General features: G+C 49.7%; 1 protein-coding gene across 1 annotated transcript in view; it reads right to left on the minus strand.

The window, feature by feature from the left end:
• Positions 1 to 20,243: 20,243 nt before the first annotated feature.
• Positions 20,244 to 25,894, minus strand: part of Chmp4b (charged multivesicular body protein 4B) — a 40,396-nt gene continuing 34,745 nt past the window's right edge. The window contains exons 2-5 of the mRNA XM_003467675.5: positions 24,616 to 24,793; positions 23,166 to 23,280; positions 22,180 to 22,306; positions 20,244 to 21,083 (exon numbers count right to left, since the gene is read on the minus strand). Of these exons, the coding sequence (XP_003467723.1) occupies positions 21,019 to 21,083; positions 22,180 to 22,306; positions 23,166 to 23,280; positions 24,616 to 24,793 (485 nt within the window). The 3' untranslated portion in view covers positions 20,244 to 21,018. The remainder of the gene's footprint in view (positions 21,084 to 22,179; positions 22,307 to 23,165; positions 23,281 to 24,615; positions 24,794 to 25,894) is intronic.

The raw sequence follows: 25,894 nt of genomic DNA on the forward strand, positions 1-25,894 counted from the left end.
CAAATGCCCAGGACAGTGGCTGTGCCCACTCCAGGAGGGGCAAGAGGAATGGGCTTTTGGACAAGGGGAAATGAAGCTCAGCTGGTCAGGTCCTGTGTGTTCCCCCTCCTTCTGTGCATCAGTCAGGTTCTCCAGAGGAACCATACCAATGGGAGAGAGGGAGAGAGAAATTTTTTTGAAGGAATTGCTCACTCCATCATGGGAACAGAAAGTCTAGAATGGGTAGGCTGCAAACAGACAAGGTTTTATGCTGTAACCCTGAGGCCAAATTTCTTCTGGAAGTTTCCGCTTTGCTTTTAAAGCCTTCAAGTGATGAATGAAGCCCACTGCGTTACCTAGGATGACTTGCTTTAGACAGTCGCTGCTAACCTGCCTACAAAGTGGGTGCACAACCTCCCCTAGATGGGGATGTGATTGAGTCAGGCTCCCGAAGACCAGCTGAGGAGACCTGCGGGACCAGCTTCAAGCTGTTCTCTCAGTTCCACTGCACTCCTCCTTCCACTGAAGGCCCCCCATCCCCTCCCTGCTGGCAGGTGAGTCTGCCCTGGCCTTCCCACTTGTCAGCCTGCCACGGGACCCCAGTGCTCAAGGACCAGCGCCACCGCCCCACCCCGCCAAGGAGCCTGGAGAAGGTGCCCCACCTCCTCTACACTCAAGCTCTCTATCTTCCTTGTTGTAGGGGAGGCAGGCACTGGGCACCCACCTCTCCTTCAAGCCACATCTCTAATCAACAGCCGCAGAGGATTTATAGAGGAGGCTCTCAGGCCCAGAGAGGAGAAGGGACTTTTATCTCAGGTCTGTGCAGAATCAGAGCCCAGGAGAGAAACTTCCCACAGCACCACACTACCTCTCAGTCTTTGGAAAATTTGAGATTTGTTAAGATTTGGGCCAAACCTCCAAGACCCCAGTTCATTCAGAGAAGTGCAGCCCGGCCTTGGGAATGGCATTTTGAGGAATGAGGCGTCTGTGTCCTTCCCCTGTTCCTTCCTGCACCCCCAGCTGCTGGTCTCACCTCTGACAGCAGAGCTGCCTAAACCCTCTCACTAATTAAAAAATAAAATCAAAGAAAGAAAACTTTTTATTGCACTTCCCTAATGGTGGAAAATAGTTTCAGGCATAAAAAAGCATTCAGCTGGCTACTTCCCAGGCGTCAAAAATTAACAGCCACTACATTTTATTCTGAGGAATTAATGGAAAATTTTACACGGTGGTGTAAAATGCAGGGGACAAGATGAAGATGAAGGGCACGGTTCTTCATTGAGCAGCTCGGCCCCTCGCTTGAGGCTGGGTTTGGCCACTGCTTGGAGCAGAAGCATAGAGTTTCAGGCTGAGTGCAGTATGGGGGCCTGGAGGGGAGACATGGGCGAAACAGGTGCAGCCACAGAGGACACCCCCATTGCACGTACATTTGAGCCCTGGCCTGCCGAACTGGCCATCTTTCTCCCTCACTTTCTTTCCCCTAGAATGACTGCTGGTGGGGAGAACCTTAGGCAAAGGCAGTCGGCCTGGCTCTGCCTCAGTCTTTCTATCTGTGAAATGGTCACAGTCTCTCTGGACTCTGTCCAGAGACTCTGGACCCTGTCCATAAAACAAACTCAGTCATTGTTTACACTTGCAAATATGAACAACCTGGGCTTTGGAACCAGGTAGACCAGGGTTTGAAGACTACCTTAGCTACTTCTCTATCATTCCATGACTTTAAGCAAGTCTCTCTGAGCCTTAGTTTCCACCTCTGTAAAATGGGAACAATTGTCCCCCACTTCCCTGTGATTATGCAGTCTGAATATCTGCTGGTCCCATCATCTCCAGCTCTGGGGTCTCCAGGCAAACTCCAGGTAACACTGGCCCATGCTCTTCTCTTGTTCCCACAAGAGTTCACTCTCCAACATGCCAGTGAGGAGCAATGCTTACCTAGATGTCCCTGGCTAAGCCCACACACCCACAGCCAACTACCTGAAATCCCCTGTGGGGATCCCTGAAACAGGACCCCCTACTCTCAGCAAGTGGGATGCAGGCGCAAGAACACAGGAAGATGTTTTGGGTTTTTCAAATGTAATTTAAGCCTGTCTGGAAAAGGGGCCATGGGTGGAGCTCAGTGCTAGAATGCTCCCCTAACATTCACAAGGCCCTGGGATCAAGCCCCAGGAGCTCAAAACAGAAGGGAAAGAAGAAAGCAGCAGATAATTCATTGTATGTTTATGCTTTTTCCTTAAAATGTTTCTGAACCCAAATTTAAATAGATACTAGTGTGCTTAATAATACTGACAAAGGATTACTTGTCAGAGGGACAGTAAGCCTGTAGTAAAGCCACACCGTGGCCTCCGTGACCACCCCACCCTCGCTCTTGCCCCCAGTCCAGTTCCTTCTGCAGACCACAGATGCTGGGCCCCCTGGGACATCTCCCCTGACACCGCCTCCCACTGGGAGCCCACACCTGACCACAGCTGCTCTGAGGCCACCACTCAGCTGCCCTGCTGATTCTCCTCCCTCTGGAGTCCTCCGCCACCCCCACTCCAGCTCAAGTCCTTGCTGTCATCTCCCTGCTCACTGCCTGCACCCACAGCCAGGGTCCAACATTGGATTATGTCCCTCGGGTCACCCCAACAACCACGGGCTCCCCGGGCTCAGGACGATATCCCTGCTCTTCATCGGGTGCTGACACACTGAGACCCGGCCCTGCCGGGGTCCTCCACACATGACTCACTTTCCCCCTACTGGCAATTAAGCTGCTCCAAGGCCTGCCTTCCCCGGCCCTTTCCTGCCACCATGCTTTGGCTTGTGTTGCCCCTCTCTGTGGCATGCTCTTCCCTCTCTTCGTTCCCTACCTCTTCTCTAGACCCTTGGTACCTCACCTGCCAACCTGGTTCAACCAATCTTCATGAGTGTGTAATGAGCACCTGATAAGTGCTGGGGATGTGAGGCTGAGTCCCTGCCATCAGGGAGTGTCTGAGTGATTAATACCCTGCCTGGATAATGCTGAGATAAAGGACACTCACAGGTCTGGATTCCAGAGAAATCATAGCAGGGCTGGAGAGACCAAAGATGGCTTTTGAAGCCCCAGCAGGACGAGGTGTTCACCTGCAGGGAAAGAAGGCGATGGCTGGAGGGACAGAGAGCACAGCATGGGCAAAGGCCTGCACGCCACTTCCAACAGGGGCTTGACCAGCCTCAAGAAATCTCCTCCTTGGAGCTCCTCTGCCATGAATCAGGAAGCTCAGAGCACTGCCAGCTCCTCAGAGAGCCCTGAGAGGAAAGCTCTCACTGAGGAGCAGGATTTATTTGGTTGTAAGGTGAAAGCCAGGCTGGGGCTGAGCCTGAAGAGCAGAGTCAATAAAAAAGACACATGCGGGGAGGGGAACCCTCCAGCCCAGGGCCCTGAGCCAGTGCTTCCCTAGTGTGCTCCCACAATGCACAGAGAGCACCTGCTGTGGACCATCCTGTGCTGGTGCTGGGGAGACAGCAGCAAATGGAGACAACCCCCCTGCTGCCAGGCCAAAGGTGGACAGTGACAGGCCAGAGGGAGCATGGCTGAGGCAGCAGGAACCTGAGGCCATGAGAGCCAGATGCCCCAACACCAAGTCAAGAGAGGGTAGGTGATGACAGCATCCCCGGAAGGGGCTGTGAGGAGGGAGGAGCATGAGTGTGCTCCAAGCAGACCTGTACCCTGTACCCTGTACCGGTGCAGGTGTGCTGCCCCTGGGGTCCTGACGGGGAGGGGGACACCACCACCAAGGCTCTGGCCCGTCCACCCCACACCTCCCGCTGCCCCTTGAGCCCTGTCTCAGCACCTGTGCCAACCAGCTTTCTCTCTGGAGTCCACTTGGCCACGGCTTCTCCCTACAGCTCACACCTTGTCCCAGCACATGGAGGTCCCAGGGCAGAGACCAGGATGACCAGACCCCTCACCATGGCACAAGATATCCATCCTTTCTTCTAGGGGTCCCCATCTCTGTAAACGGTATCTTTGAAGATCCCCTGTCCTCTCCCACAGGGATTTGATGATTTGATGATAAGATCCCCTGTCCTCTCCCACAGGGATTTGATGATAAGTGACTCCTCCCTGGGCTGACAACTTAGGACCCAGTACCTCTCTCCTCTCAGTCTCCTGCTGGTTTTCTGCAAAAGATAGGACAAGGGATGGGGGCCTGGAGGGCAGCAGGTGTAGCAGAGCTCACTGGCTGTTTACGCGCTCTGAAGGGTGCATCGGGCCCCTCTGTGGCTCTTCAGAATGTGGGTACTGGATGCCTTGACCTGGTCCTCATCACAATTTCTCCCACATTTCACCCTGGTAGGTACACTGCCGTAGTTAGGGATTGCAAGGAAAATAATTACATACAGGACACACAATTTATAGTATTATTTATAACAGTCACCCAAGGAGTCAAATACAAAGAAAGTTCAAGAAATCTGTCCACAATACTAAAGACCTAAAAAATCCAGCCAACGGCCTGGATCCTATGGCAATGTCCTCCATGAGTTCAGCTGAAGACCTAGGCCCCATGACAATGCCCCTGATGAGTCCAACTGGGGGCCTAGGGCCCCTGACAATGACACGTGTGAATCCGTTTCATGGATCTGTGCTGGAAAGGCCCCAAGGTCAGTGGTAGAAGCTGGAAAGTCTGTGCCACTGGGGTGAAGGATCTGTGCCAGTAGGCTGCACTGGCGCCAGGAAGCGACACTCAAAGTAAGAACTAGAGCTCCCCTGAAAAGTAAGTACCACAAGCCATCCTCAGCGACAGTGAGGTCCCGAGCTCCTCCAGTGATGAGAACAGCCAAGTTCGTAACAGGAAGCCAGCATGACAAGTTTCTCCTGGAGATTGAACAGCACACAGCTTCCCCTCTGAAGCTAGAAGGTGATGCTCAAAGTAAGGATCAGATCTCCCCCAGAGTGAATCACAGCCATTCTCAGCAACAAGGTCCCAAGCTCCTCTGACAGTGAAAACAGCTGTGGCCATATCCTCCATACTCTCCTGCAGCAAGCTCCTGCAGGAGAACCCATGCTAACAGGAGAACCAGCGGCACCCAACTCTACGACTCTACGGAGAACCAGCAACACTAACCTCTTTCCCCGTTCTCCTTTTATGTTTGCAGTAGTCCTCAGGTGGGCCCCCCACTCAGCAGCACGCTGATTCAGTTTAGCTGGTGTTAAGTTGACCACCAGTTTCAATCCTCCACATGCACAGATGTGTTCACTGCTCCATATCTGCAGAAACCAGAAATGGCCCAACGGCAGGGAGCAAGAGCGAGAACATTTGCCCTGCTGCTGGCTACATTCCCGCAGCGAGAGCAGACCCTGGCACAAGGCAGGTGTTCAGGAAATACCTGTGGAAGACAGGTATTTCTGTGGAAGGGAAAAGGGAGGAAATGAGGGAGGGAAAGGAAGAAAGGAAGGAAGGAAGGAAGGAAGGAAGGAAGGAAGGAAGGAAGGAAGGAAGGGGGAGAGAGAGAGAGAGAGAGAGAGAGAGAGAGAGAGAGAGAGAGAGAGAGAGAGAGAGAGAAAGAAAAAAAAAAGAACTTTGAAAGGTTCTTCCAGAGTCCCAAAAAGCAAAGCTGTTTCCCCATCAGTGATGCCAGAGAAGATGAAGTTTGGGGGGCTGTTATTGTTCATTTTAAAAACTTCCATCAAATGACTCCAAAATTCAATTCCACCCTGAATGTTTTTCTTTTTTCATTTTCATCCTCCATCGTCTTTTTAACACTCTCTGCTGAATTTCCCGTTTGGAGAGGCTGATTGAATTGTGGCTCCAGGGACTTGTGATAGTCACTTTAGACACTTAGAGTTCCAATCATGCTGGTGTCACCCCCACACCTTAGCACCAGAGAAACCATCTCTTGTGAGAGCTGATTATATCTTTACAGCCCAGAACCACACTCTAAAACATAGGCTATAAAAATCAGAATTCTCCATGACTAATGTGAATCCAGTGAAAATATTAAAATGCCTATTTAATGGGAGAAGCCTGATTAGAAAATTCCAGGTGCTGGTGAGGTCAGCTGATGTCACTCAAAAGCCACCAGGTCCAAGCCTGAGGCAGGCTGTGAACTCATCTGTTGTCCAATCCCTCAAGAGAGCAGCCACTGGGGAGATGGCTGGTGGGGTGATGTGCACACAGCACCTGCTGTGTGCTGGCTGCCCTGGGATCCTGAGGACAACCCTACTGGGGGGTTTATTTTCACGCTGCTGCACAAAGTACTCCTGTGAGGTCTCAAAGGATGTACTCAAAGGATGAGGAGGATTAGGGAAAGCAGGGAGCCCTGGGAGGGCAAGCGGCAAGTGCAAAGGCCAGCAAGTGGAATAAAAGCATTTAGTGTTCTGCAGCTTTAAATGCCAGCGGGGAGGAGTGAGAATGAGGCTGGAGAGCAGAAGAGAGGTTGAGGCAGAACTTTGTCCACCTGGCCACAAGCCGGAGCCAGACGATGGCAAGGTGGGTTGTCACCGGCATCCAAGGCAGGGATGATAGGGCCGGGAGAGCAGGTCCTGGAGGCGAGGTCAGTGACTGAGTGGTGGCTTAGATGCCATGGAGGAACAGACCCAGGGGTGACACCCACAGTCCAGGCTCCAGGGTGGAGAATAGGGACCAAGGCAGGCCCAGGCTGGACGGATGTTGCACTGCATGGTGGACACACTGGGTTCGTGACAGTCACCCCAGGATGACAGGCTCAGACTTGAGTGGGTCCACATCCAACACGGAAGTACAGGTGTCAGCTGTCAGCCTGGCGATCACCCTAAAGCCACAGACCTGAGGGGCACCTAGGACAGTGTGGGTAGAGGGTTGCAAGTGAGCAGCCCTGGCTTTGTTCCCCCTCCCCAGTGCACTTTGGCCTGCACTGTGTTTCAACTCTTTGGTCTGATATTTAAAAATCAAGCCCAGATCTCTGGCTTGTGTTGAAAATCCAGAAGATCTGACTTCGTGGCTTAGAAACCCCTCAGAGGTTCAGAAATGGTCACCCCCTTACACATCATGACATGAGCTATCCTGTTCACCACAGCCCCCCATCATCTCCCTGAACCAGAGGCTACGTGGCCCTGTGCAGGCAGGCCGTCCCCAGCCGTGCTTTCTGTGTCCAGCACCTCTACCAATTGGTGGAGTCTCAGAGTGACAGAGCTGCAGTTTGAACTGAAACAGGAGAAGACTTACGTTGCAGAGGACAAGTCCTTTGGCTACTACAGCCTCTCTTCCAGAGCCGCCCACCCTCAGGCTGCAGCGCACACTTCTTTTCATGGTAACTTTCACCTGGCCCAAACTCACTCTACAGAGCACATTACTTTTCCAACCTTTAATAAGCGTAAAACCTTGCTACCCAAAAAAAAGTCCTTTGCCTTTCATCGACAAAACACAAAGTCGGGGCTGGGCCAGGTCTCCTTTCTCTCATTCATTCATGGCTTCTTCCTGGAGAGAAGAGAGGGAATCCAGGGGAGAGCGGTCAGGAAAGAGGGCTACAAGGAGGTTGCTAGGGAAGAGGTCTGAAAACCACTAATGCTGCCAAGAAGGGAAGGCAAGAGCAGCTCCTAACGTGCAAGCACGCACCAAGCTCCCCGTGCACACACAGGCACATGTGCGCACACGCATGCACCAGAGCATACACATGAGTTCACTTACACTCCCAGCCACTCAGGCACAGGACACACAGATCTGCACCAACCCCACACACACGTGTGCATCGCCTGTGCTGTCCCGGGGCTCTACGCTGTATCTCACGAGCCAGTTCCAGCCCAGCAGCTCAGAACTAAATGAAGATGATAAACAGCCCCTCCAGATGGCTCTGTGCACCCCCCGCCTCCTTCTCGGAGGGACAGCACATTTTACACCAATAAATCTTCCTGTTTGAAAACATTTGCCTTCTTAATTGGCCTGCTTATGGGTAAAATATGTTTCTGGGTAGAGCTCTGCCAGATGGGCCTCGGGGTGTGGGTCTGTGCACAGGTGGCCTCCAGAGCCAAGGCCCCTTGCGGAGGGAGGGTCTTGGTGCTGCTGGGACAGATATCCCCACCCCTTCTCCTCCTTGTGCCTCAAATCATTTCTGTGGTTTAGGTTCACTGAATGTACTGCAGCACCATCTAAGCCCCTGCAGGAATCCAATGGCCTTCACCTCTGCTGCTCTTTGCTTGCATAGACAACTGTCCCAAAAGAGGCTGATGGAAGCCCCCCAGAAAATTCGCCCACAGCCAGGCCCTTGGAGCTGGTGAATGTGACTTTTTCCAATAGAAAGGGGTCTTTGTAGATATAATTGAGGATGACATTATCCCAACTTGCTCTCTGGACCCTGAATCCAATGAACAGAGAAGCAGGGCATGGTGGTGCTGGCCTGTAATTCCACAACTCTGGGAAGCTGAGGCAGGAGGACTGCCAATTTGAGTCCAGCCTAGGCAATTTAGTGAGATAGAATTAAGAAAGAAAGAAAGAGAGAGAGAGAGAGAGAGAGAGAGAGAGAGAGAGAGAGAGAAAGAAAGAAAAAAAGCAGAAAGAAAGTAAGCAAGCTAGCTAGCGGGCTCTAGTCCACTATGAAGGCCCTAGATTCTATTCGCCATACTGAGAGATAGACAAATGATAGGTAGTGATAGACGATGTGTGGACTGAGCAGAACCCAGAAGTTAAAGCCCAGGGAAGCCCAGGACTGCCACTGCTTCCCTGGAAGCAGCCAGGGAAGATCCTTTCTAGATTCTCTGCAGAGTGTGGTTCTTCCCATAGCTTGACTGGAGACTCCAGAATGCGTTCCTATTATTTTAAACCAGTTTGTAGTGATTTGTTATGAACCTACCCCTTGTTAACCTGCAAGGGTCCTGACTGTACAGCAGGTCCTGAAACCCACATTTGCACCATACCCTGACACCTTGATATAGGGAAATGCTTGATGTCAAATACGCTGAGTTCATGTTAGAACTGTTTGACCCAGGAGGTCAAAATCCAGTTTCATTTCCAGAGGGAAGGGATGGAGAGTTCAGGATCAAGGAATGAAAACAACCCTGTGATCAGGGTGTGGTGGCTCACACCTGTAATCCCAGCACTTGGGAGGCTGAGGTAGGAGGATTGTTGCAAGTTCGAGACCAGCCTGGGCTACAAAGTGAGCTCAAGGCCAGCCTGCACTGCATAGCGAGACCCCGTCTCAAAAAAAAAAAAAAAGGAAAAAGAAAAAGAAAACAATCCTGGACGTGTCTTCTACCTTATTGTATCCTCCAACCCCCACTGTCTTGTCCTGTGCCTAGAGAAATGATGAGTTGGGTGATGTGGCCCCTCCATCTCCTTAGAGCTAGTTTTAAATAAAGCTTTTTTCCTTTATATCAAAAAAAATTATTTTAAAAAACCTATGTGGGTCAAAATCACGATCAACCAATAAGATTGCAAGTGTAGTCACTTAGGTAATATTGATCTAATGGTAGCAAGGTACATGAGTGACATCACTAACCTTGGTCGATAATCTATAGTCTTGGCCTTGTTTTTAGTCTTACCAGTTTTTTTTGTTTTGTTTTGTTTTGTTTTGTTTTACCAGTACCAGGGATCAAACTCATGACCACCTGCTTGCAAGGCAGGCGCTTATACCGCTCAGCTAAACTCCCAGCCCAGTCTTACCAGTTTTAGTCTTAGTCTTAGTCTTGGTCTTAGTAGGAGAGAGAGCATGACCCACCCCTAATGAGATAAGGGGAAATCTCAAAATGGTGATACCAATAATCCCAAGTCTCCATTCATCCCTTAGGGAAGTATGCAGAACTGGCCAGTGTGACTTTTAATCTTCAGATGTGCCTCCAGCCACAGCCCTGATAGGTTTTTATCTTTTGCACTCACTTCCTTGAGGATCCAGCCCTGTCTGACAGCCTACTATATTTCTATCTATAGCTGTCTATAATAACTTCACTGGCTTTGCAAAAAAACAAAAAAAAACCATGTCAGAGGTGAGGAAACTGAGGCCTACCACTCAGTAGTGAGGAGAGGACCAGAACCAGCTCCCCGGCCCTCTCTGACAACTTCCTCAGTGAAAGGGTTTTGGCTCAGACAAGACACTGTAGCCAGGAAAGCCTCAACTGGAAGCACGAAGCTATCTCCCCCGCCCCTAGGAATTTACCTGTGATGCCATCTTCCCGCCCCTGGAAATTTACCTATGGCACCAAACCTAGGACCAATGGGCTACCTGTGCATCCCTAATGCCCTCCTTAGGTTCCACCCCAAACCGAGACTATTTACATACCCTCATGCCACATGTCCACTAGAGAGATCACCGGTCACCAGCAGTGGGGGGTGCCGGTCATCTCTTTCCGTGTTCTCAGAATAAAGGCCGCTTTTTATTTTATACTTCTCATCTTTTGGAAATATTTTTCATCTTTTGGAAATAATCCTATCATTTGGTGCTGTGACTCGATCGGCAGGCGATTGACTCCTGGGACACACCCAGTTGAGTCCCCAGCCAATTCGCAAACCAGATAACACCCCGGATTAATTCCACACTTTTTCCTCTCCTGAGACACCTTGTTGACAGCCACCTGCACTCACCATCGGCCAGATTGATTTCAGGTGAGCACTCCCCGGGGAACTCTTGGCATTGGGCAGCCCCAGTCGACTGTTCCCCCCATTTGCGTGGGTCTGTGCATTTTCACGTCCTTAGGACAGCCCAGGGCAGGGTTCTTTCTGGGCAAACCTGTGTCCACACTCTAAAATCTCTCACGTTCTTTGGGTTCGGATAGCCCAAAGCAGAGATTTTTGGACTGCCCACACTGAAAGGCCCTCACTTCCCTTAAAGCCTCACGCTTTCACAGGCAAAACTGTTACTGACCCCACATGGGCTCCACTCGTAAATCTCTCAGTGATGACTGGAATATACGAGTTTTTAGAACCTTAGCTGCTGTGTGGTGCCACAAACGAGTGATGGCTTGTTTTGGACCATGGCTTATTTCTTACCTGAATCAGTCATGGGAAACGTATGTTCTAACTCCCAAAAGACACCTTTAAAATGCCTAATTTCCAATTTACATACTTTAAAAATTAAAAGTACCATAAAAACTAAACAATTAACTTTTTACTGCCAGCAGGTGTGGCCAACCTACCCACTTATCAGCAAGTGTTGGCCCAAGGAAGGAACATTTGACCCCTGCATTCTCAGGAATTTGTATGATTTCTGTGAGGCCGGCAACAAGTTATTAGAACTCCCTTATATTCAGGCCTTTCTTATTCTGAGAACACACTCGTCTCTCATTAAGTCTTGTGCTCCCGCTCAGATACTTTTAGCTAACTCTACTGTGCTGCAAACTTTCCCATCCTGCCCTCCGGGGTTTTCCCTGCCACTGCCTCCCTACCCCCAAAATGGTTCCTCGCTATTATCTCCCGCTGTGATTTTAAAGATTGGTAAACCTTTACTGCAAAATGTTTCCATTAAAGCATTTTTGGGCAGACTAAAGCCTTTTTTGTCAAGTATGTAATTTCAGTAAAACAATGGCCTGCTACATGGCACCCTGAAAAAAGCAGTATGCCATCCAGATAAAGCCTGCTCTCTAATCTAAAATGCCAATATTAAACTCCTGCATACTTACTTAATTCTACTGTAATCCAAGTCCCAAACTAAAAGGCAAAACTTGACCTTCAAACCTTATAGAGATCTTAATATGGTTTTTCATATTTTTAACACTTTTGACACTTGGAGTTCTGAGGCAGGTAAACCTACACAAGGTGGAGCTGCCTGGCCCCCATGGACCACGCTCAAATGCAGCAGAAGACATTGGGCAAGAAAATGCCCCATCCTGGCATTCTTTGAGACCTTACTCCAGGGCTGCTGGACTGTCCTAGCCACCAGAGAGTGGGTAAGCCATCCTAACTTCTAGCCCTCACAAGAAATGTCGACACTGCCAGATTCATTGCTGAAAAAAATTGCTGCTGAAGACTGAGGGGGTTCAGAGCAATAACAGCCCCCTTTAAGGTGTCCATCTCAGAGTCCAAGTCGACTAAAGTCTCAAGGAAGACAATTCTCTATATTTGTGGACATAGAGGCCATATATACAGAGTCTTCCTGAGTTTTCAGGCTGCTATATTAAGTCCTCAATCTCTATGATGGGGTATTGATGGTCAACCTATGCCATTTATAAGCAGGACCTATTTTGTACAGGTCCCAGTCCTAAATATACAGGCTAACTTAGACACACTGAGGCCTCAACAGCTTCCACCTATTATTGCTAGTAAACCTTACCTCAGTGATATAAGACCACCTCCTTCCTTTCTTATTCACCAATTTGTCAGACAACCCTGGTCAAGACTGACAGATACATTTGTCTTCTCACTTTGTTTAGACTTTTTCAGGATACATAAAGGCCTTTCCCACAACCAAGGAAACTGCTGATATACTTACTAAAGCTCTGTTATAGCAAATCACTCCAAGGACAGTGATCAAAGTTGCTAGACTGCCATCCTGGTTTCACATCACTCAGGCCCTAGATCTAACCATCCTTTTCCTATTCATCTCTGCCTTACCAAGGCCTCACGGCCACGACTCACAGGTTGTCATGTTGTGTTATCCAATTTGGTTTCTAATTTCTGATTCTTTTACAGCAGGACTCTTAACAGTATTTCCTACAGACTTCAATGTCATGCATACCAGAGACAAGCCTTACCTACTTACCCTTTTAGCTTTTATGCTTTCAGATGGGAGAATAATCACCTCTCATAACTTCACTTCTCCTAACCCCACATTTAATTTTCAGAATTCTGCCTTACCATGGAACATGTCTAAATCAAAGGCACCTTTCCCTCTACCTCACCTGGGTTCTTAAATATGACAGTGCCATGTCTCCTCATAACATCTTGTCTCTTTGTTTTTCCAGTCTAACATACGTGCATTCACCAGTGAAGTTGTCCTGGCTAAAACACCTGGCACCAGCGTCTACCTGAGCATCAACCTTCATCCCGTCGACTCCCCTAGGCTCAGGTACAGTGCCCTCTGCCAGCAGGAAGTAGTTAAAGAGAGAAATCTTCACCCCTTTTCATAATAATAATCATAAGACAGGATATGAAAGGGTTTTGGCCCAGACAGGACACTGTAGCCAGGAAAGCCTCAACTGGAAGCAAGAAGCTATCTCCCCCGCCCCTAGGATTTACCTGTGACACCTTCTTCCCGCCCCTGGAAATTTACCTATGGCACCAAACCTAAGACCAATGGGCTACCTGTGCATCCCTAATGCCCTCCTTAGGTTCCACCCCAAACTGAAACTATTTACATACTCCCCACACCACGTGTCTGCTGGAGAGATCACCGGTCGCCAGCGGTGGGGGGTGCCAGTCATTTCTCTCCATGTTCTCAGAATAAAGGTCGCTTTTTATTTTATACTTCTCATCTTTTGGAAATATTTTTCATCTTTTGGAAATAATCCTATCACTCAGCAGCAGAGCAGGCAGGTAGCAGAACTAGGACAGCCAAGGGGAGGGCCCGGGTCGCAATCCCGCAGCCACTGAGGAAGGATGAGAAAGAGAGGACACGGGGGATTTCACTTCTTCTACTCCTGGGTGGGCCTAATGTGGGAGAAGCTTGCAGATGTCTCAGAGCTGCTCTACTGAGGGATCTTGCTCTACCGGGGCCCCCTCCTCTTCACGTCCCCCTCCCTGCCTGGGCAGGTGGGCACTGCCCTTTGTTCTCCCCACACTCCGGTGGGAAAAGGAGGTAGGAGCTCCCACGCCCCTGCCGTTTGCACCCGGGACTGCCTGTGCCCAACTTCCTTGGCTATGCTGCCTCCCGGGGAAGAGCTGGGTTGCCTGCCAGGATGAGGGGACACAGCCAGGCCATAGAAGCAGCACAAACCCTGATCTTTCTTCCCCTCTTGCCTGTAGGTGCTGTGGTGCCTGAGGTCTGTGGCTCAGCAGCCCTATCATGCCCAGGTCAGGCTGGGTTGAAGTCTGAATCACCTTTTGGGTGACCTTGACGAAGTCATTCCCCTTCTGGAAGCTTCTATTTTTTCATTTGTATAATGAGGAACATAATAATAACCACCTCTAGGGGGTGCTGTGAGGACTGATGGAAATAAAACCTAGGAAGCATTTTACAACATACTGGGCACCCAATAAGCGCTTAATAAATGCTGACAGGTGTTAAAGAGAACGTAGGAGTCCAGTGAGAAGGAGCCCATACCCTCTGGCCACAGTCACTTGAGACAGAGGCCAGAATGACAACACAGCCAGGGGACAGGCAGGCTGTGCTGGCAGATGGGGCTCCAGCTGGGCTCCTGTACTGCCCATGGGACACCAAGTCTTCTGCACATGACTCAGCCTGCCTGCTGTTCTCAGAGCCCAGAGGTGGCCAAGAGTCATCTGCATGCACAGGGAGGACGGGAGCCAGGGCCACATCCAGGTTTACAACCCTCTGACGGCTAAGTTCAGTGTCTGGCCAACAAGAACATAAATCAAATCACCAACACCAGCCAAGAAGAGCTGGCTGAGGTTAACTTAGGCAGAATGTAGGCAGTGCTGTGCTCACCAAACCTTCCACAGTTCTGACTGTGTGGAGTCTGGGGTGGGGCTCTGGTCCCCAGCCCCACTGCAAGCCAAGTGGCCTCACTCGTCTGTGTCACACCATGTGGGCTTTGTATTAGTCAGCTTTTCCTCTCTGAGACCAAGTACCCGACATACACAAGTTAAAGGAGGAAGGGCTTGCTTTGGCTCACGGTTCCAGAGGTTTTGTGGGTGGTTTTGAGGCAGGCTCACCACAGCAGAAGAAGCTCTGCTGGCTTCACAGCAGAGGGGGAGAGCAGCAGCGGGAGATGGACCCCCCGGAGGCCGGCCTGGTAACCACCTCCACCAACATCCCTCTTCCTAACAGCACATTCAGCTAAGGTATGTGGATTAACCCAGGGAAGAGTATGTGGCCCTGTCTTCCAGCTGCCTCTTAAGGAGTCTCAAACCAGTGAAGGTGATAATCAAGGTCAACACAGCACAGACTTCCCTGTAAGATCTCTTCAGATCAAATGCTTCTGTTATCCAAACAAGTTTGAAAATTCCTGTCCTGGTCCAGTTGCCCTTTTCCTTAATTCATTTTATTTCATTTAGTATGCACTGAGTACATACCAAATGCAAACCCACAGAAGGGCCCAGCACAGGAGCAGCGACCACTGTCCTCACACACGTTATAGTCTGGATGGACAAATTTGTCCAAGTACATGTGAGGTTTCTACAGCCATAAGAGCCTGGCAGAGACACATGAGTGACAAACTTTAAAGGCATCAATAGGACATAAGCCAGGCAGAAAGGTCTTGTTCTTACTCCCAAGACAAGTGACAGGCAGAGGAGTGGCAGGGCCCAGCCTGGTTATCAGTGGGCACCCGTGGTGCTGAGTGGCTTTTAGGGAGCAGGGAGACAGCAGCAAAGCCTCTGAGGGAGTTGTGGCTGGTAATATTGATGAGCTGGATCACAGCCCAGGTAGATATTACGGGTGTGCAAACTCCTCAGTGACAGGCGGCTCTCACTCAGGAGTGTCCACAGTTGGTTTAAGACTTTTTTTTGTTGCTGTCTTGAGATATTGTTTTTTTGGCACCAGAAATCCAACTCAGGAACTTGTGCTTTCCAGACAGGCGCTTATGCCACTGAACTGTATCCCAGGCCCTGTCTTGAGATTCTTAATAATCTTTAAACAAGCCTTGTGTTTCATTTTGTGTTGGGCCCTTCAAGTTAGCTGCCAGTCCTGACCTAAGCTGCAAACATACTTTTTTCCCATGGTGCACTGGAAGGAGATTGTACTGGTTCCCAGAGCCACCAGTTCCATCCTGAGTTTTTTTGCTCATCTTTGTAGCCCCACAGGTACACCCACCCTTAGGCATCTCTTTATCAGCATTTCCCACAGTGTGTCCCAGGTGCACCCTTGCCATGTGCTGCTGTGTCACCCCGCTGGGTCAGGGTGAGGTCCTGAGTGAGTCTAGCCCTCTGAGGCTGGAGGGCAAGGGCGAGGAAGGGCAAGGCCCAACACTAGGCCTCAGGCCTCCAAGAAAGGGAAAGACACAGAGGAAATCAGTTTTGTGGGACTGGAAAAGAAAGCCACTTGGCCTGTGGTGTGAGGGTGACAGGCTCACCACGACAGCAGAGGGCAGCGGTTCAGAGCAGTGGCCCGGGGACCTGGCTCCATGGCAACAACTCAAGTTCCAGACCAGAACCAGACCCTGTCCCAGGTGGGCAGCCACTTCCTCCCAAGCTGGGGTGGGTGGGGTGGGTGGGAGGTCTTGTCCATAGTGCTACATCCTTGGCCGGAGTCCAGGCCACGGCAGGAACCTCCAAGAGGTTGAGAAGCAACCCCACCTGCACCCCGAGGGCCAGGACAGAGAAGACGGCAGGGAATACAGTTGTCAGCCCTGATGTGGTACCAGCTACCCCAACTCCAGGCTGCTCTGGGTTCCCTTGCATTGGCAGGAGCCAGACATCCGATACACCACTGGAACCCCCTGTACAGGTCTGCATGACGGGTGGAGGAGGCCGCAGCAAGTGGGTAGAGGTGGCCTGGTGGAGAGAAGCCGGGGAGGAGGGCTCCTAAGCAGACGCCCCTCCTCACGGCCCCTGCACCTTGCAGCGCCCGCCACCCTGGAAGAGTCCACCCTTCCCTAGCAGAGCTCGAGCCTCACGGTCTAGCAGATGGAGCCACCTGCAGGCCCCCAGAAGCACTGCGGCTCGGCCCCTCACCCCACTCTAGAGGCCAAGGTCCTGCGTTCCCTGAGCACAGCACTGCCTCCCAGGCCTTCTCAAAAGTGTGCTGCGAAACTCGCACCCCCATCAGTCGAGTAGTGTGGAAAATGCCCTTGCAGATTCTCACCTTTGCTCCTGAGGTCTGACTCCATGAACACTTCAGTTCCCTAATGTGAACCTGAGGCCTTGAAAAACCTATTCATGCTACCTGTTTCCTCCTCTGCAGAATGGGACTTCAAAGTATTGCATTAGAAGAGATGATATCAAAGGTGACGAGGACTCTGAGAGTTTAATAAGAAAGCGAATCACGTGGAAGTAGGCTTAAAATAAATTCCAGGTCCCACCCCTCCAGAAAGCAGGACTTCTGCTGGATTTAGCATGCTGAGCAGTTCCCAGAGATTCTTCCCCGACAGGATGAGCAGCAGAAGACAAGGCTGTGAACACAGGCAGGGGCCAGATCGGGCGTGGAAGCCGGAAGCTGAGACTGGGAGGCAGTAGCAGCCCTGGCACGGAGTAGGGAGGCAGCTCTTTCGAGCTGTGGCTCTGACTGTGAAGGGAGCATCGATGCACGTTGGACAGTGACTGGCAGAGAGACCAGGGAGCTAATGCTGACATTGCCCAGGTCAGGGACAGTGATGTCCTGTAGCAAGTGCTAGCAGTAGAAGGGCAGGAGATGGAGTTTTCAGAAGTAAATCCTTTAACACCTTTGGTTTAACTTCTTTTTTGTTTGTTTTGGTACCAGAGCTTGAACTCATAACCTGCACTTGCCAGGCAGGCGCTTACAATGCTGAGCTAAATCCCCGGCACTTTAACACTTTTGGAATGCAGGAAGCAAACTGAATTTTTAGAATTTTATACTTTTTGAAAACTTCAAGGTGTTGTGTATGTATTATTACATAATATATTAGTACCGTGGTGCATACACAGAACTTACAAATACGGTGTGTTTCAAAATATCCTTTAGATGCAGATTCAGGGACTGAATGAGGGAAGTCAATTCCTAGCACGTTACTAAACACTCTGTCATCTGTCATAGTACACTGTTTCCCAAAGACATTCCCAGGATATCGCCTGTCCCTCAAGCTCTTTTAGAACTAGCTGTACCCCATCAAGAGGTAGTGTCTTGGGCACAGTGTCCACACCTCTAATCCCAGCTACTCAAGAGGCTGAGGTGGGAGCAACACAAGTTCAAGGCCAGCCTGGACAACTTAGCAAAAGCCATCTCAAAAGAAAAAAAAGAATAAAACGAGAGGCCTGGGGTCTAATTTCCTTCCCTTTGCTGCAAGGAACCCAAGGCACATGGAGAGACTAGGTGACCAATCCAGAGAGCCTCCCACCTGAGAAGGGACAGAAGGAAGCAGCTGTGGTGAGGCTGTTGTGGGAGGGAGAGGACAAGGTCTCGGTGCGGAGGGCACGCAGCCCCAGGGCAGCTCGCTGTCCTCAGCCCCCTGTGGAAGGAGGCAGGCGCCTCAATGGTTGCGTGGCTCTGACCCTGCTCTACCCCAGGTCACCCTGGATGAGTCTGAATCCCACTGCTTGCAGCCATTTTGCTCTTGGAAGGAAAGAGAAATGGAGGAGGCTCCACTCACACTTGAAGAGATGGGTTGTCTTCCCACCACCATCACCACCACTTCTTGGCCCTTTGGCTAAGATCAGGCGTCCTGTGGGCTCCTCTACTCTGATCTGAGGAATCTTATCATCCCCAGGGCTTGTTCAGTGGTAAAACCAGGCTATGAATGGTTGTGCTCTAAAATAGGCCTTTTGTGGGTTCAAAGAAATGAGTTAAGTGCCTATTCCTTTGTGCCACTATTTAGAGCTCTTCTGATCGAAAACCAAAAGCTCAGGCTGGTAGCAGAACCGTGAGGCAGAGAATGCATCTCTGCACAGAGAGGCAACAGCAAGGCCATGATGCAGCTCAGCAGGGAGGAAGGAAGCTGTGTCTGTGAGGCGGGCACCAAAGACAGGAAGAGGCCTGAAAGGGAGATGAGAAGGTTCTGCCGGGACTTGCTGTAAGACTTGCAGCACCTCAGTGCCTCAGTTTCCTCATCTATTATTCATTTCATAAATATTTACTGCAGGTCTATTGCTTCTCGTGTCGTTGTTCAGCTCAGGCCCAAAAGCCACCTGCGACAGCCCTGGTCTTCGCACTCGATGTGAGCACTACCCTGTCCTCCCACCCCATTCTTCCCATCTTTTCTCTTGCCAAGTCCTGCCTCCTATGCCTTGGCTGAGACAGCGCTTCCTTGCACCAGCCACCGAGTCTGGGTCTTCTTCCCAGTGGGTTTCCGAACACCGATTACTCAACCTGTGGTGACACTGAGAAGAAAGGTGAGTTCATCAAACCACACACTTCATGAGAGCTTCCACAGTGGTGCCCAATACATCTGTAAGGTTGGGGAGGTAGCTTAGTGCACCACAAAAAAAGAGGGCTCTGTACAGGAAAAGAAAGCTTAGGGGTCAGAGATACCAAGAGTTGGGGAGATATAAAAGTGGGTACCAAGTCATGGAAAAGCCATGTAAACCTGAGGACTTGATCCTGCTGACCCTGACTACTCAAAAAGTGTATCCCTCAACCCACCTACACCAGAATCACCCAAGGAATTTGTTAAAACAAAATTCTGGATAACTCTGAAGCACCTCAGCAGAGAGGTGGCAGACTCTTCTCAAAAGCCAATCTGCTTTTGAGAACTGGTAGCATGGTACCACATGGCCATCTGTGTGTGGTGCCACCTATTCCGCTATCAGCCTGCCCTTCCTCCTTGCTAACAGACTCAACTCTGTCCAGGTATGAAGCAGGTGGGCAGCAAGGCACTCAGGGTTAGGAAAGCAGGAAAAGAAAGCTTAGGGGTCAGAGATAACAAGGCTGTTATATAACAGCATCCCCAGCCTTAAGGGAGAATCCTCACTGGATCCCTTTATCCAGCTCCCACTTTCCCAGACTCCCGTGCAGCAAGAAGTGGCCAGGTGACAACTGTGACTCAGAAGACATAAGGGATAGTTTGCACAGACTTCTGGGGAAATTTGCTTCCTCTTAAATGTGGCAGCAGTGAAAGCGAAGCTGGCTGCTGCAGTCCTCTTGCTGTTTTGTCTGATGTGTGATGCCCCTGACTAGGGAGGAAGAGCCTGTGCCCAGGTGACAGGGCAGAAGGGTGCAAAGCCCTGGTTCTTGAGGTTGAGATGCCGCCACAAATCCAGAACCCTGGCACTTCCACCAGGACTTCTTGCCTTGAGATTAGATCGTGACCACCCTGAGTGCAGGGCCTCCTGGTTCTCAGGCACTGCCCTGCACTTCCTCCCTCTAAGAGAGGTCATTTTCTTCAGTGCATCTCCCCAGCCTTGTGTGGTGGGGAACACCACAGTTTTCAACAGGCAGAGGCTCCTCTGACACTGCCCACAGACACTGGCAGAGGAGGAGGGCAAATCCTGAAGCTTCCCCAGAGCCCACTCTCCAGAATGGATTTCTAGTGAGATAGGCTCTGCTCCTTGGTTCAAACTTGCTTCGGGCCATGCTCGAGTCTTCCATGTTTCCACAGACGCCACTGGACCCCATGCAGCCCTGGAAAGGCTCAGCTCCCAAGGCAAATGACAGACCAACTGAACACAACAGCAAAGTATGAAAATTAATCGAGATATTTAATAGACAGTGCAAACCATAATTTCATCTGAATATAAATGTATGCACGTTTCCAATGGGTTATCTATCAGTTATCACAAACAGCAACAAGTACCTTAGAGCTAGGTTAGAAAACTGTATAGCTGGAATTTACCTCTAACAATCTCACTTCTCTCGAGAGAACACATTCATTTTAAATCAAGTGTCACAAACTCCAAAAGACTGGGAAGCGGGAGTGAAGAGGGCGAGTGGTAAACACAGGGGCCAGTACACAGTGACAGACAGAAACACAGCTCTTAAGGAAACCAAAGCCAGCATTATTACAGCTAAGACAAGAAAAGCCTATGGCTTTTAAAAAACGACTTTCTGCCAGTACCATACAAGTCTTACAGAGATGTGTGACAGGTCAACTGACGTAGGATAGAAGCTACATTTTCAGATCATTTCAACTGCAAATGGTCAACCCTTTCCATTGAAGATTCAGCAGCGGCGTTAGCGTAGTCCAGAAGCTCAATGTTGGATTTGCAAATACAGTTTATTTTACAGAAATTCAACATTATAAACAGCAGGCACCTCCCCCCGCCCGCCCCTCCCCCCGCCCGCCCCTCTGGGCGCAGGCCATGCTATGTGAGCTGAGCAGCGATGCAGCCACTGCTTTGGAGATTCGAGCGCCGGCGGCCGCCTGCCTGCACCGTCCTGCCTGCCCGCACACGCATGTGCCTGCCTGCCCGCCAGGCCATCAGAGTCTGTCTGGGCCCATCCACTCTGGGCCAATTATATGGTTCCAGCCCAGTTCTCCAACTCCTTCATGTCTTCGTCTTCCTCTTCCTTCTTCTTGGCTGTGGGAAGACAGAAAAGGCAATTTGGGGGGTTTGCTGTAGTGCTCCTTGGTGTCCAGATAGTCCGCCCTGTACCCACCTAGCCTCTCCTCAGGCCTGGAAGCTGCCAGGCAAAGCTCCAGGATAGCTGGCTCACCTTCCACCCCAGCAGGGCCAGCCAGGTCAGGAGGGGTTGTTCTACCCCAGGGGCCTCAGCATCAGAGCACCCAAGGGCGGCGAGGTGGGGCACAGGACATGACCCTCACACGAGCTCTCACCCTTGGTAGCTTCCCAGCTCCAGGATGGGATGCCCAAACCCACCTCTGTACACCCCTCAGCTCCAGACAGCTGACTAATGGGGGGCCCTCCTCTCCACACTTAGGAAAGCACGGGGACCATGGCCCAGTCATACACTGTACCCTGGGTTCCCTCTCCATGCCAAATCGACCGTTTCTCCTTTTCTAGAAGCTTCTATGTCTACCAGGGGTGACACACTGTGGGACGGAGGGGAAGTTGCAACAGGGAGAGGGAAATGATGGTTTTGTGGAACCAGGTCTCTGCAAGAGCCAAAGCTACTGCTTTCTCCCTGGACTGCTTCTGAGACTGCAGGCCCACAGCACAGGACTCAGATCAGATGTGGGCTGCCCTGGACTTAAAACTTTCAAGCTTTTTCATGAGGCCTCAAACTTTCTCTTGTTTAATGATATAGGAAACAAACAAAATGCCTCTAAGCTAGAATAGGCTCTTAACTGGGGGGGGGGGGTGTGAATCTCCATCTCCTACCTTCAGAGGACATTTGGCAATATTTAGAAATGGTTTGGGTTGTCACAACTGTGGGGGAACGGAAGGGAGAGTATTACTACTGACATCCAGCAGGGAGAGGCCAGAGATGCTGAAAAATACTACCCCTATTCCTACCCCTGAATCATCTGTCCATGTTGAAATTAAAAAATCCTGCTAAGAGATACTAAGAAAGGGCAGATGACTGTTATCATGATCACCACAAAACATCCTATCTGGTTCTCAAAGATAAACAGATCCAAATTGAAGTCAACTGATCAAGGGCATTTATGGGGCACCAAGGGTGTGCCCTGTAGCCTCTATGAAGATTACTTACTGGGTTTGGATGGCAGGGCTATTGATGGAACATTTGGTAGAGGAACTGTTTCAGGACCACTGATCTCCAGCAAATTCTTGTCTAGCTCTTCCTGTTCAAGTGCTTCTAATTCCGCCATGAGTTCATCCTGTAAAAGGAAACAGAATGAAAGCCCTTCCTGGGAATGCTGGCCCCTCGGAGGTCAGAGCAGAAGTGAACCCTAGGGTCATACTCTCCGACTCAGACACGCTTCCACTGGTGTGGCAGTGCGATCACTGGTGTTTGTACATGCTGGGTGCCTGGACCAGGCTGTGAGTGCCTTAGGAGGAGGGTTATGTCTTTCAATACTATTTCTTTACCTTAAGTGGATGTCCTGAGTGAATGGTCGGCGATGTCTGCTGAACTGAATCAAACCTCATGAGCCCATTCAACTTCAGGCGGAAACTATGAAAGCATGGTGCTGGGAGCTAAGGGTGAGAGCTGAAGGCTGCTTTCTCATTCTACAGTGGGGTTCTGAGAGCATAAAGGTTTCATTCAGCAGAAACAGGCTGACTCTCAGGGACTCAAAACTAAGGCATAATGAAGTACCTACACTAGGAGCTGCTACTCGATTTTAAAAACCCCAAAGACTCAAGATCCCAAATTGCTACGCAACAAGTTGTAGGTAGCCAAGGTCCAGAAGGGACCCTCAGAGATCAGATGTAAATGTCCCTTCCTGGGCTCTTCCTTTACCTCATGTCAGAGCTATACAGGAAAATCCTGTAAACTTCTCCAGACTATGCTGAAGCCAGGGCCCACCATAGGGAGATGCAGGCTTATCTCACTGAAACCAAGAACTACTCTGAAGCCTGCTGAAGGGTTCTCTCACTCCGCCATGTTCCGTCTACATCCAAGTCTGGAGAGGAAAGAGTGGGTCATTTCCAACCACACATCCCTGCCTCAGAATCATCAGGAACACATCAAGGAACAGCCTATGAGGATTATGTTATCCATATGAAAGCACTTACCTCATCAAACTCTTCTCCAAACCCTACAGGTTTGGAAATAGCTGTGGAAATCTCCTCCGCAAGTTCTTGCTGGTCAGCAATATCCTGCATTAACTCATCAACTTTATTGATGTCCCTTGAAATGAACAGATTGTCATATTAGTTTATCAGTCACTGTAAAGAGAGACTGTAAGGCAAGAGTAGAAATGTAACTCCACCAACCTGCTTTCTAGGCACAGCCCCTACAATATGTGACAACCCCACTGTGAGAAATTACTGTACTTGTCACCATTGCTTTCCTCTCCCCCTTTAAAATAAAGAATCGTAGCTGGGCATGGTGGTGCATGCCTAGAATCCCAGGATTCGTGAAGCTGAGGCAGAAGGTCACCACAAATTCAAGAGCAGCCTGGGCTACATCGTGAGACCCTTCTCAAAAAATAAAAACAAACCCCAACACCCAATTCTTCACATACATGCAGGCCATTCTTCCTGCAACCTCCATTTCCAGAGAGGAAGTGATACATTTTTTTGGTAAAGGCCCTGATAGTAAATATTTTAGAATTTGTATTCTATACAGAATGAAGTAATCTTCACTCTGCTTTGTAGCACAAAAGTAGCTAGACAATAAGAAATTAATGGCATGACAATGTTTCTATAAAACCTTATTTAGAAAAATAGGCAGCAAGCTCACAGGCTGCATTTTGCCAGCTCTTGTTCTACCTAAAAGGAAGCAAGAGGAGCTCCAAATATCTCAAAATATAGGTTGCCAAGTCTAAGAACTAAAACAAATGCACAATTGTGTTCATGGGAGAGGCTCTTATTTGGGACCTATTGACCTTGGCCTTCCACTGCAATTCTAACAAGCTGGATTACCTAATTTCTTAGATAACTGCACATGAGAAAAGAGCCACCAGAGAAGGAAGGACAACTGTGGCTAAGAATGTTATCAACATAAGAGTCATAAGATAGCAAGGAAGGAGGCAAAAAATAGATTTTTAAAATCCATCAAAAGCAGACTAAAAAATCAGAAAGGTAAAAAACAAAAAACAGAGGGATCCTCAGATTCCTCACACATAGCAAGGGCTTGACATAGATGGCAAAGTCATGACCACTCACTCTAACCCCAGTTCCCTCCACAGCCACTTAACCTAGGGTGAGTCAGTGTGCCTCTCTGGGTCACAGGCTTTTCTCCAGCCTGGTAATCAGAGGCCTGGGTATGAGGACCACGAAAGTTTCCAGACCGAAATTGTACTGATCACAATAACCCAGAATCACTTGGGCATTTTTTTCATTCCATGAGATCTGTTTCCAAAGGCAATGGAGTACACACTCCAAAAAGACAGGCAGATTAAGCTCAGGTACTTGAATGATTAGTCAGGGGCTCACCCAGGGCCGAGCCTGAGTGACAGACCTTACAGGGCCAGCACTGCCCTGCCCCTGGGTCTCCTCCCCGACCCGCAGGGACACCTACATGTTGTCGTGTGCGGCCTTCATGGCCTTAGCGGCGTAGCCCATGTTCTTGAGCACCTCGGTGTTGGTGTTGGCGTTCTCCAGGGCCTCCCGCTGGAACTCGATGGTGGACAGTGTGCCATCAATCTGTGCCAGCTGCTTCTCATACCTTTTCTTGCGCTTCAGTGCCTGAAGGGCCGCTGCACAGGGGAGAAAATAGGATTTCAGAGCCCAGACACAGGATGCTGTCCATGCAATCACTGAGCCTTGCCTATCAGTTGCTGCTTCCCTTTAAGAGGGGTAAGTTCTTCTACAAGGACCACATTCAGCTTTTTAAGAAAATTCACACACCTCAATGTGCAGCCAGGAGATGAGCCCACAGCACAGTACATAATCCCTGGTAGCCACGCACACCCAAATCCACACATGCCAGGTATTCAGAGCAAGAATGAATCCTGAGGCCACTCTGGCTAATGTAGGTGAGCCAGCTTAGGATCTCAGCTAGTCTTCTTATGGGGAGTGAGACAATGCACATTTAACAAAATAGACACCCAAAAGTCTCTGGCAGCTCTAAGTATTATAAAGTAGAAGGAATTAGGCATTGTGGGGCATGCTAATAATCGCAGCACTCGGGAGGCTGAGGCAGGAGGGTTACCATGAATTAAAAAAATAAAACAGAGGAAAACGCCAAGTAAATTACAAAAGTAATAAAGAAGTATACCAAATACAAAATTGGCTTGGGTATGCTATGATACACCATGATACACAAAGCCAACAAATCTATAAACTATAATAATGCTTCTGAAAAGTAATATGGCAACACACAGTAACAAAATAATTATGCTCCTGCCCTGTTAGCCACTGATTTCTCTCTGGAAATTTACTCAACACACACAGTAGTGCTCTGTACTTGGGAGGCTGAGGTAGGAGGATCACAGTGCATTCAAGATCTGCCTTGGATTACACAGTGAGCTCAAGGTCAGTCTGAACTACACAGTGAGACCCTGGCTCCAAAAAACAAAAGCCCCATACCTAAAGATGGCTATTACCACATTCTATATCATGGAAAATACACAACTCCAATCATATCTTTCAGTGAGACAGGGCCTAAGCTAAGTTGCACAGGCTGGGCTTAAACTAGTGATTTTGTCTCAGCCTCTCAGAGCACTGGAATAACAGGCATGCACCACCACATGATGATCATTTTGTTTTGAAGTCTACTCAAGACAAGCAAGGTGAACAAGATGAATTTGTGGCAAAGCTGGGCCACATTCCCCTACTCCAAATCTAAGCTGCCTTCT

Source organism: Cavia porcellus, unplaced genomic scaffold (assembly GCF_034190915.1).
Source record: "Cavia porcellus strain 051 isolate PalLab524CR breed Dunkin Hartley unplaced genomic scaffold, mCavPor4.1 scaffold_5, whole genome shotgun sequence".
NCBI classification, from domain to species: Eukaryota; Metazoa; Chordata; class Mammalia; order Rodentia; family Caviidae; genus Cavia; species Cavia porcellus.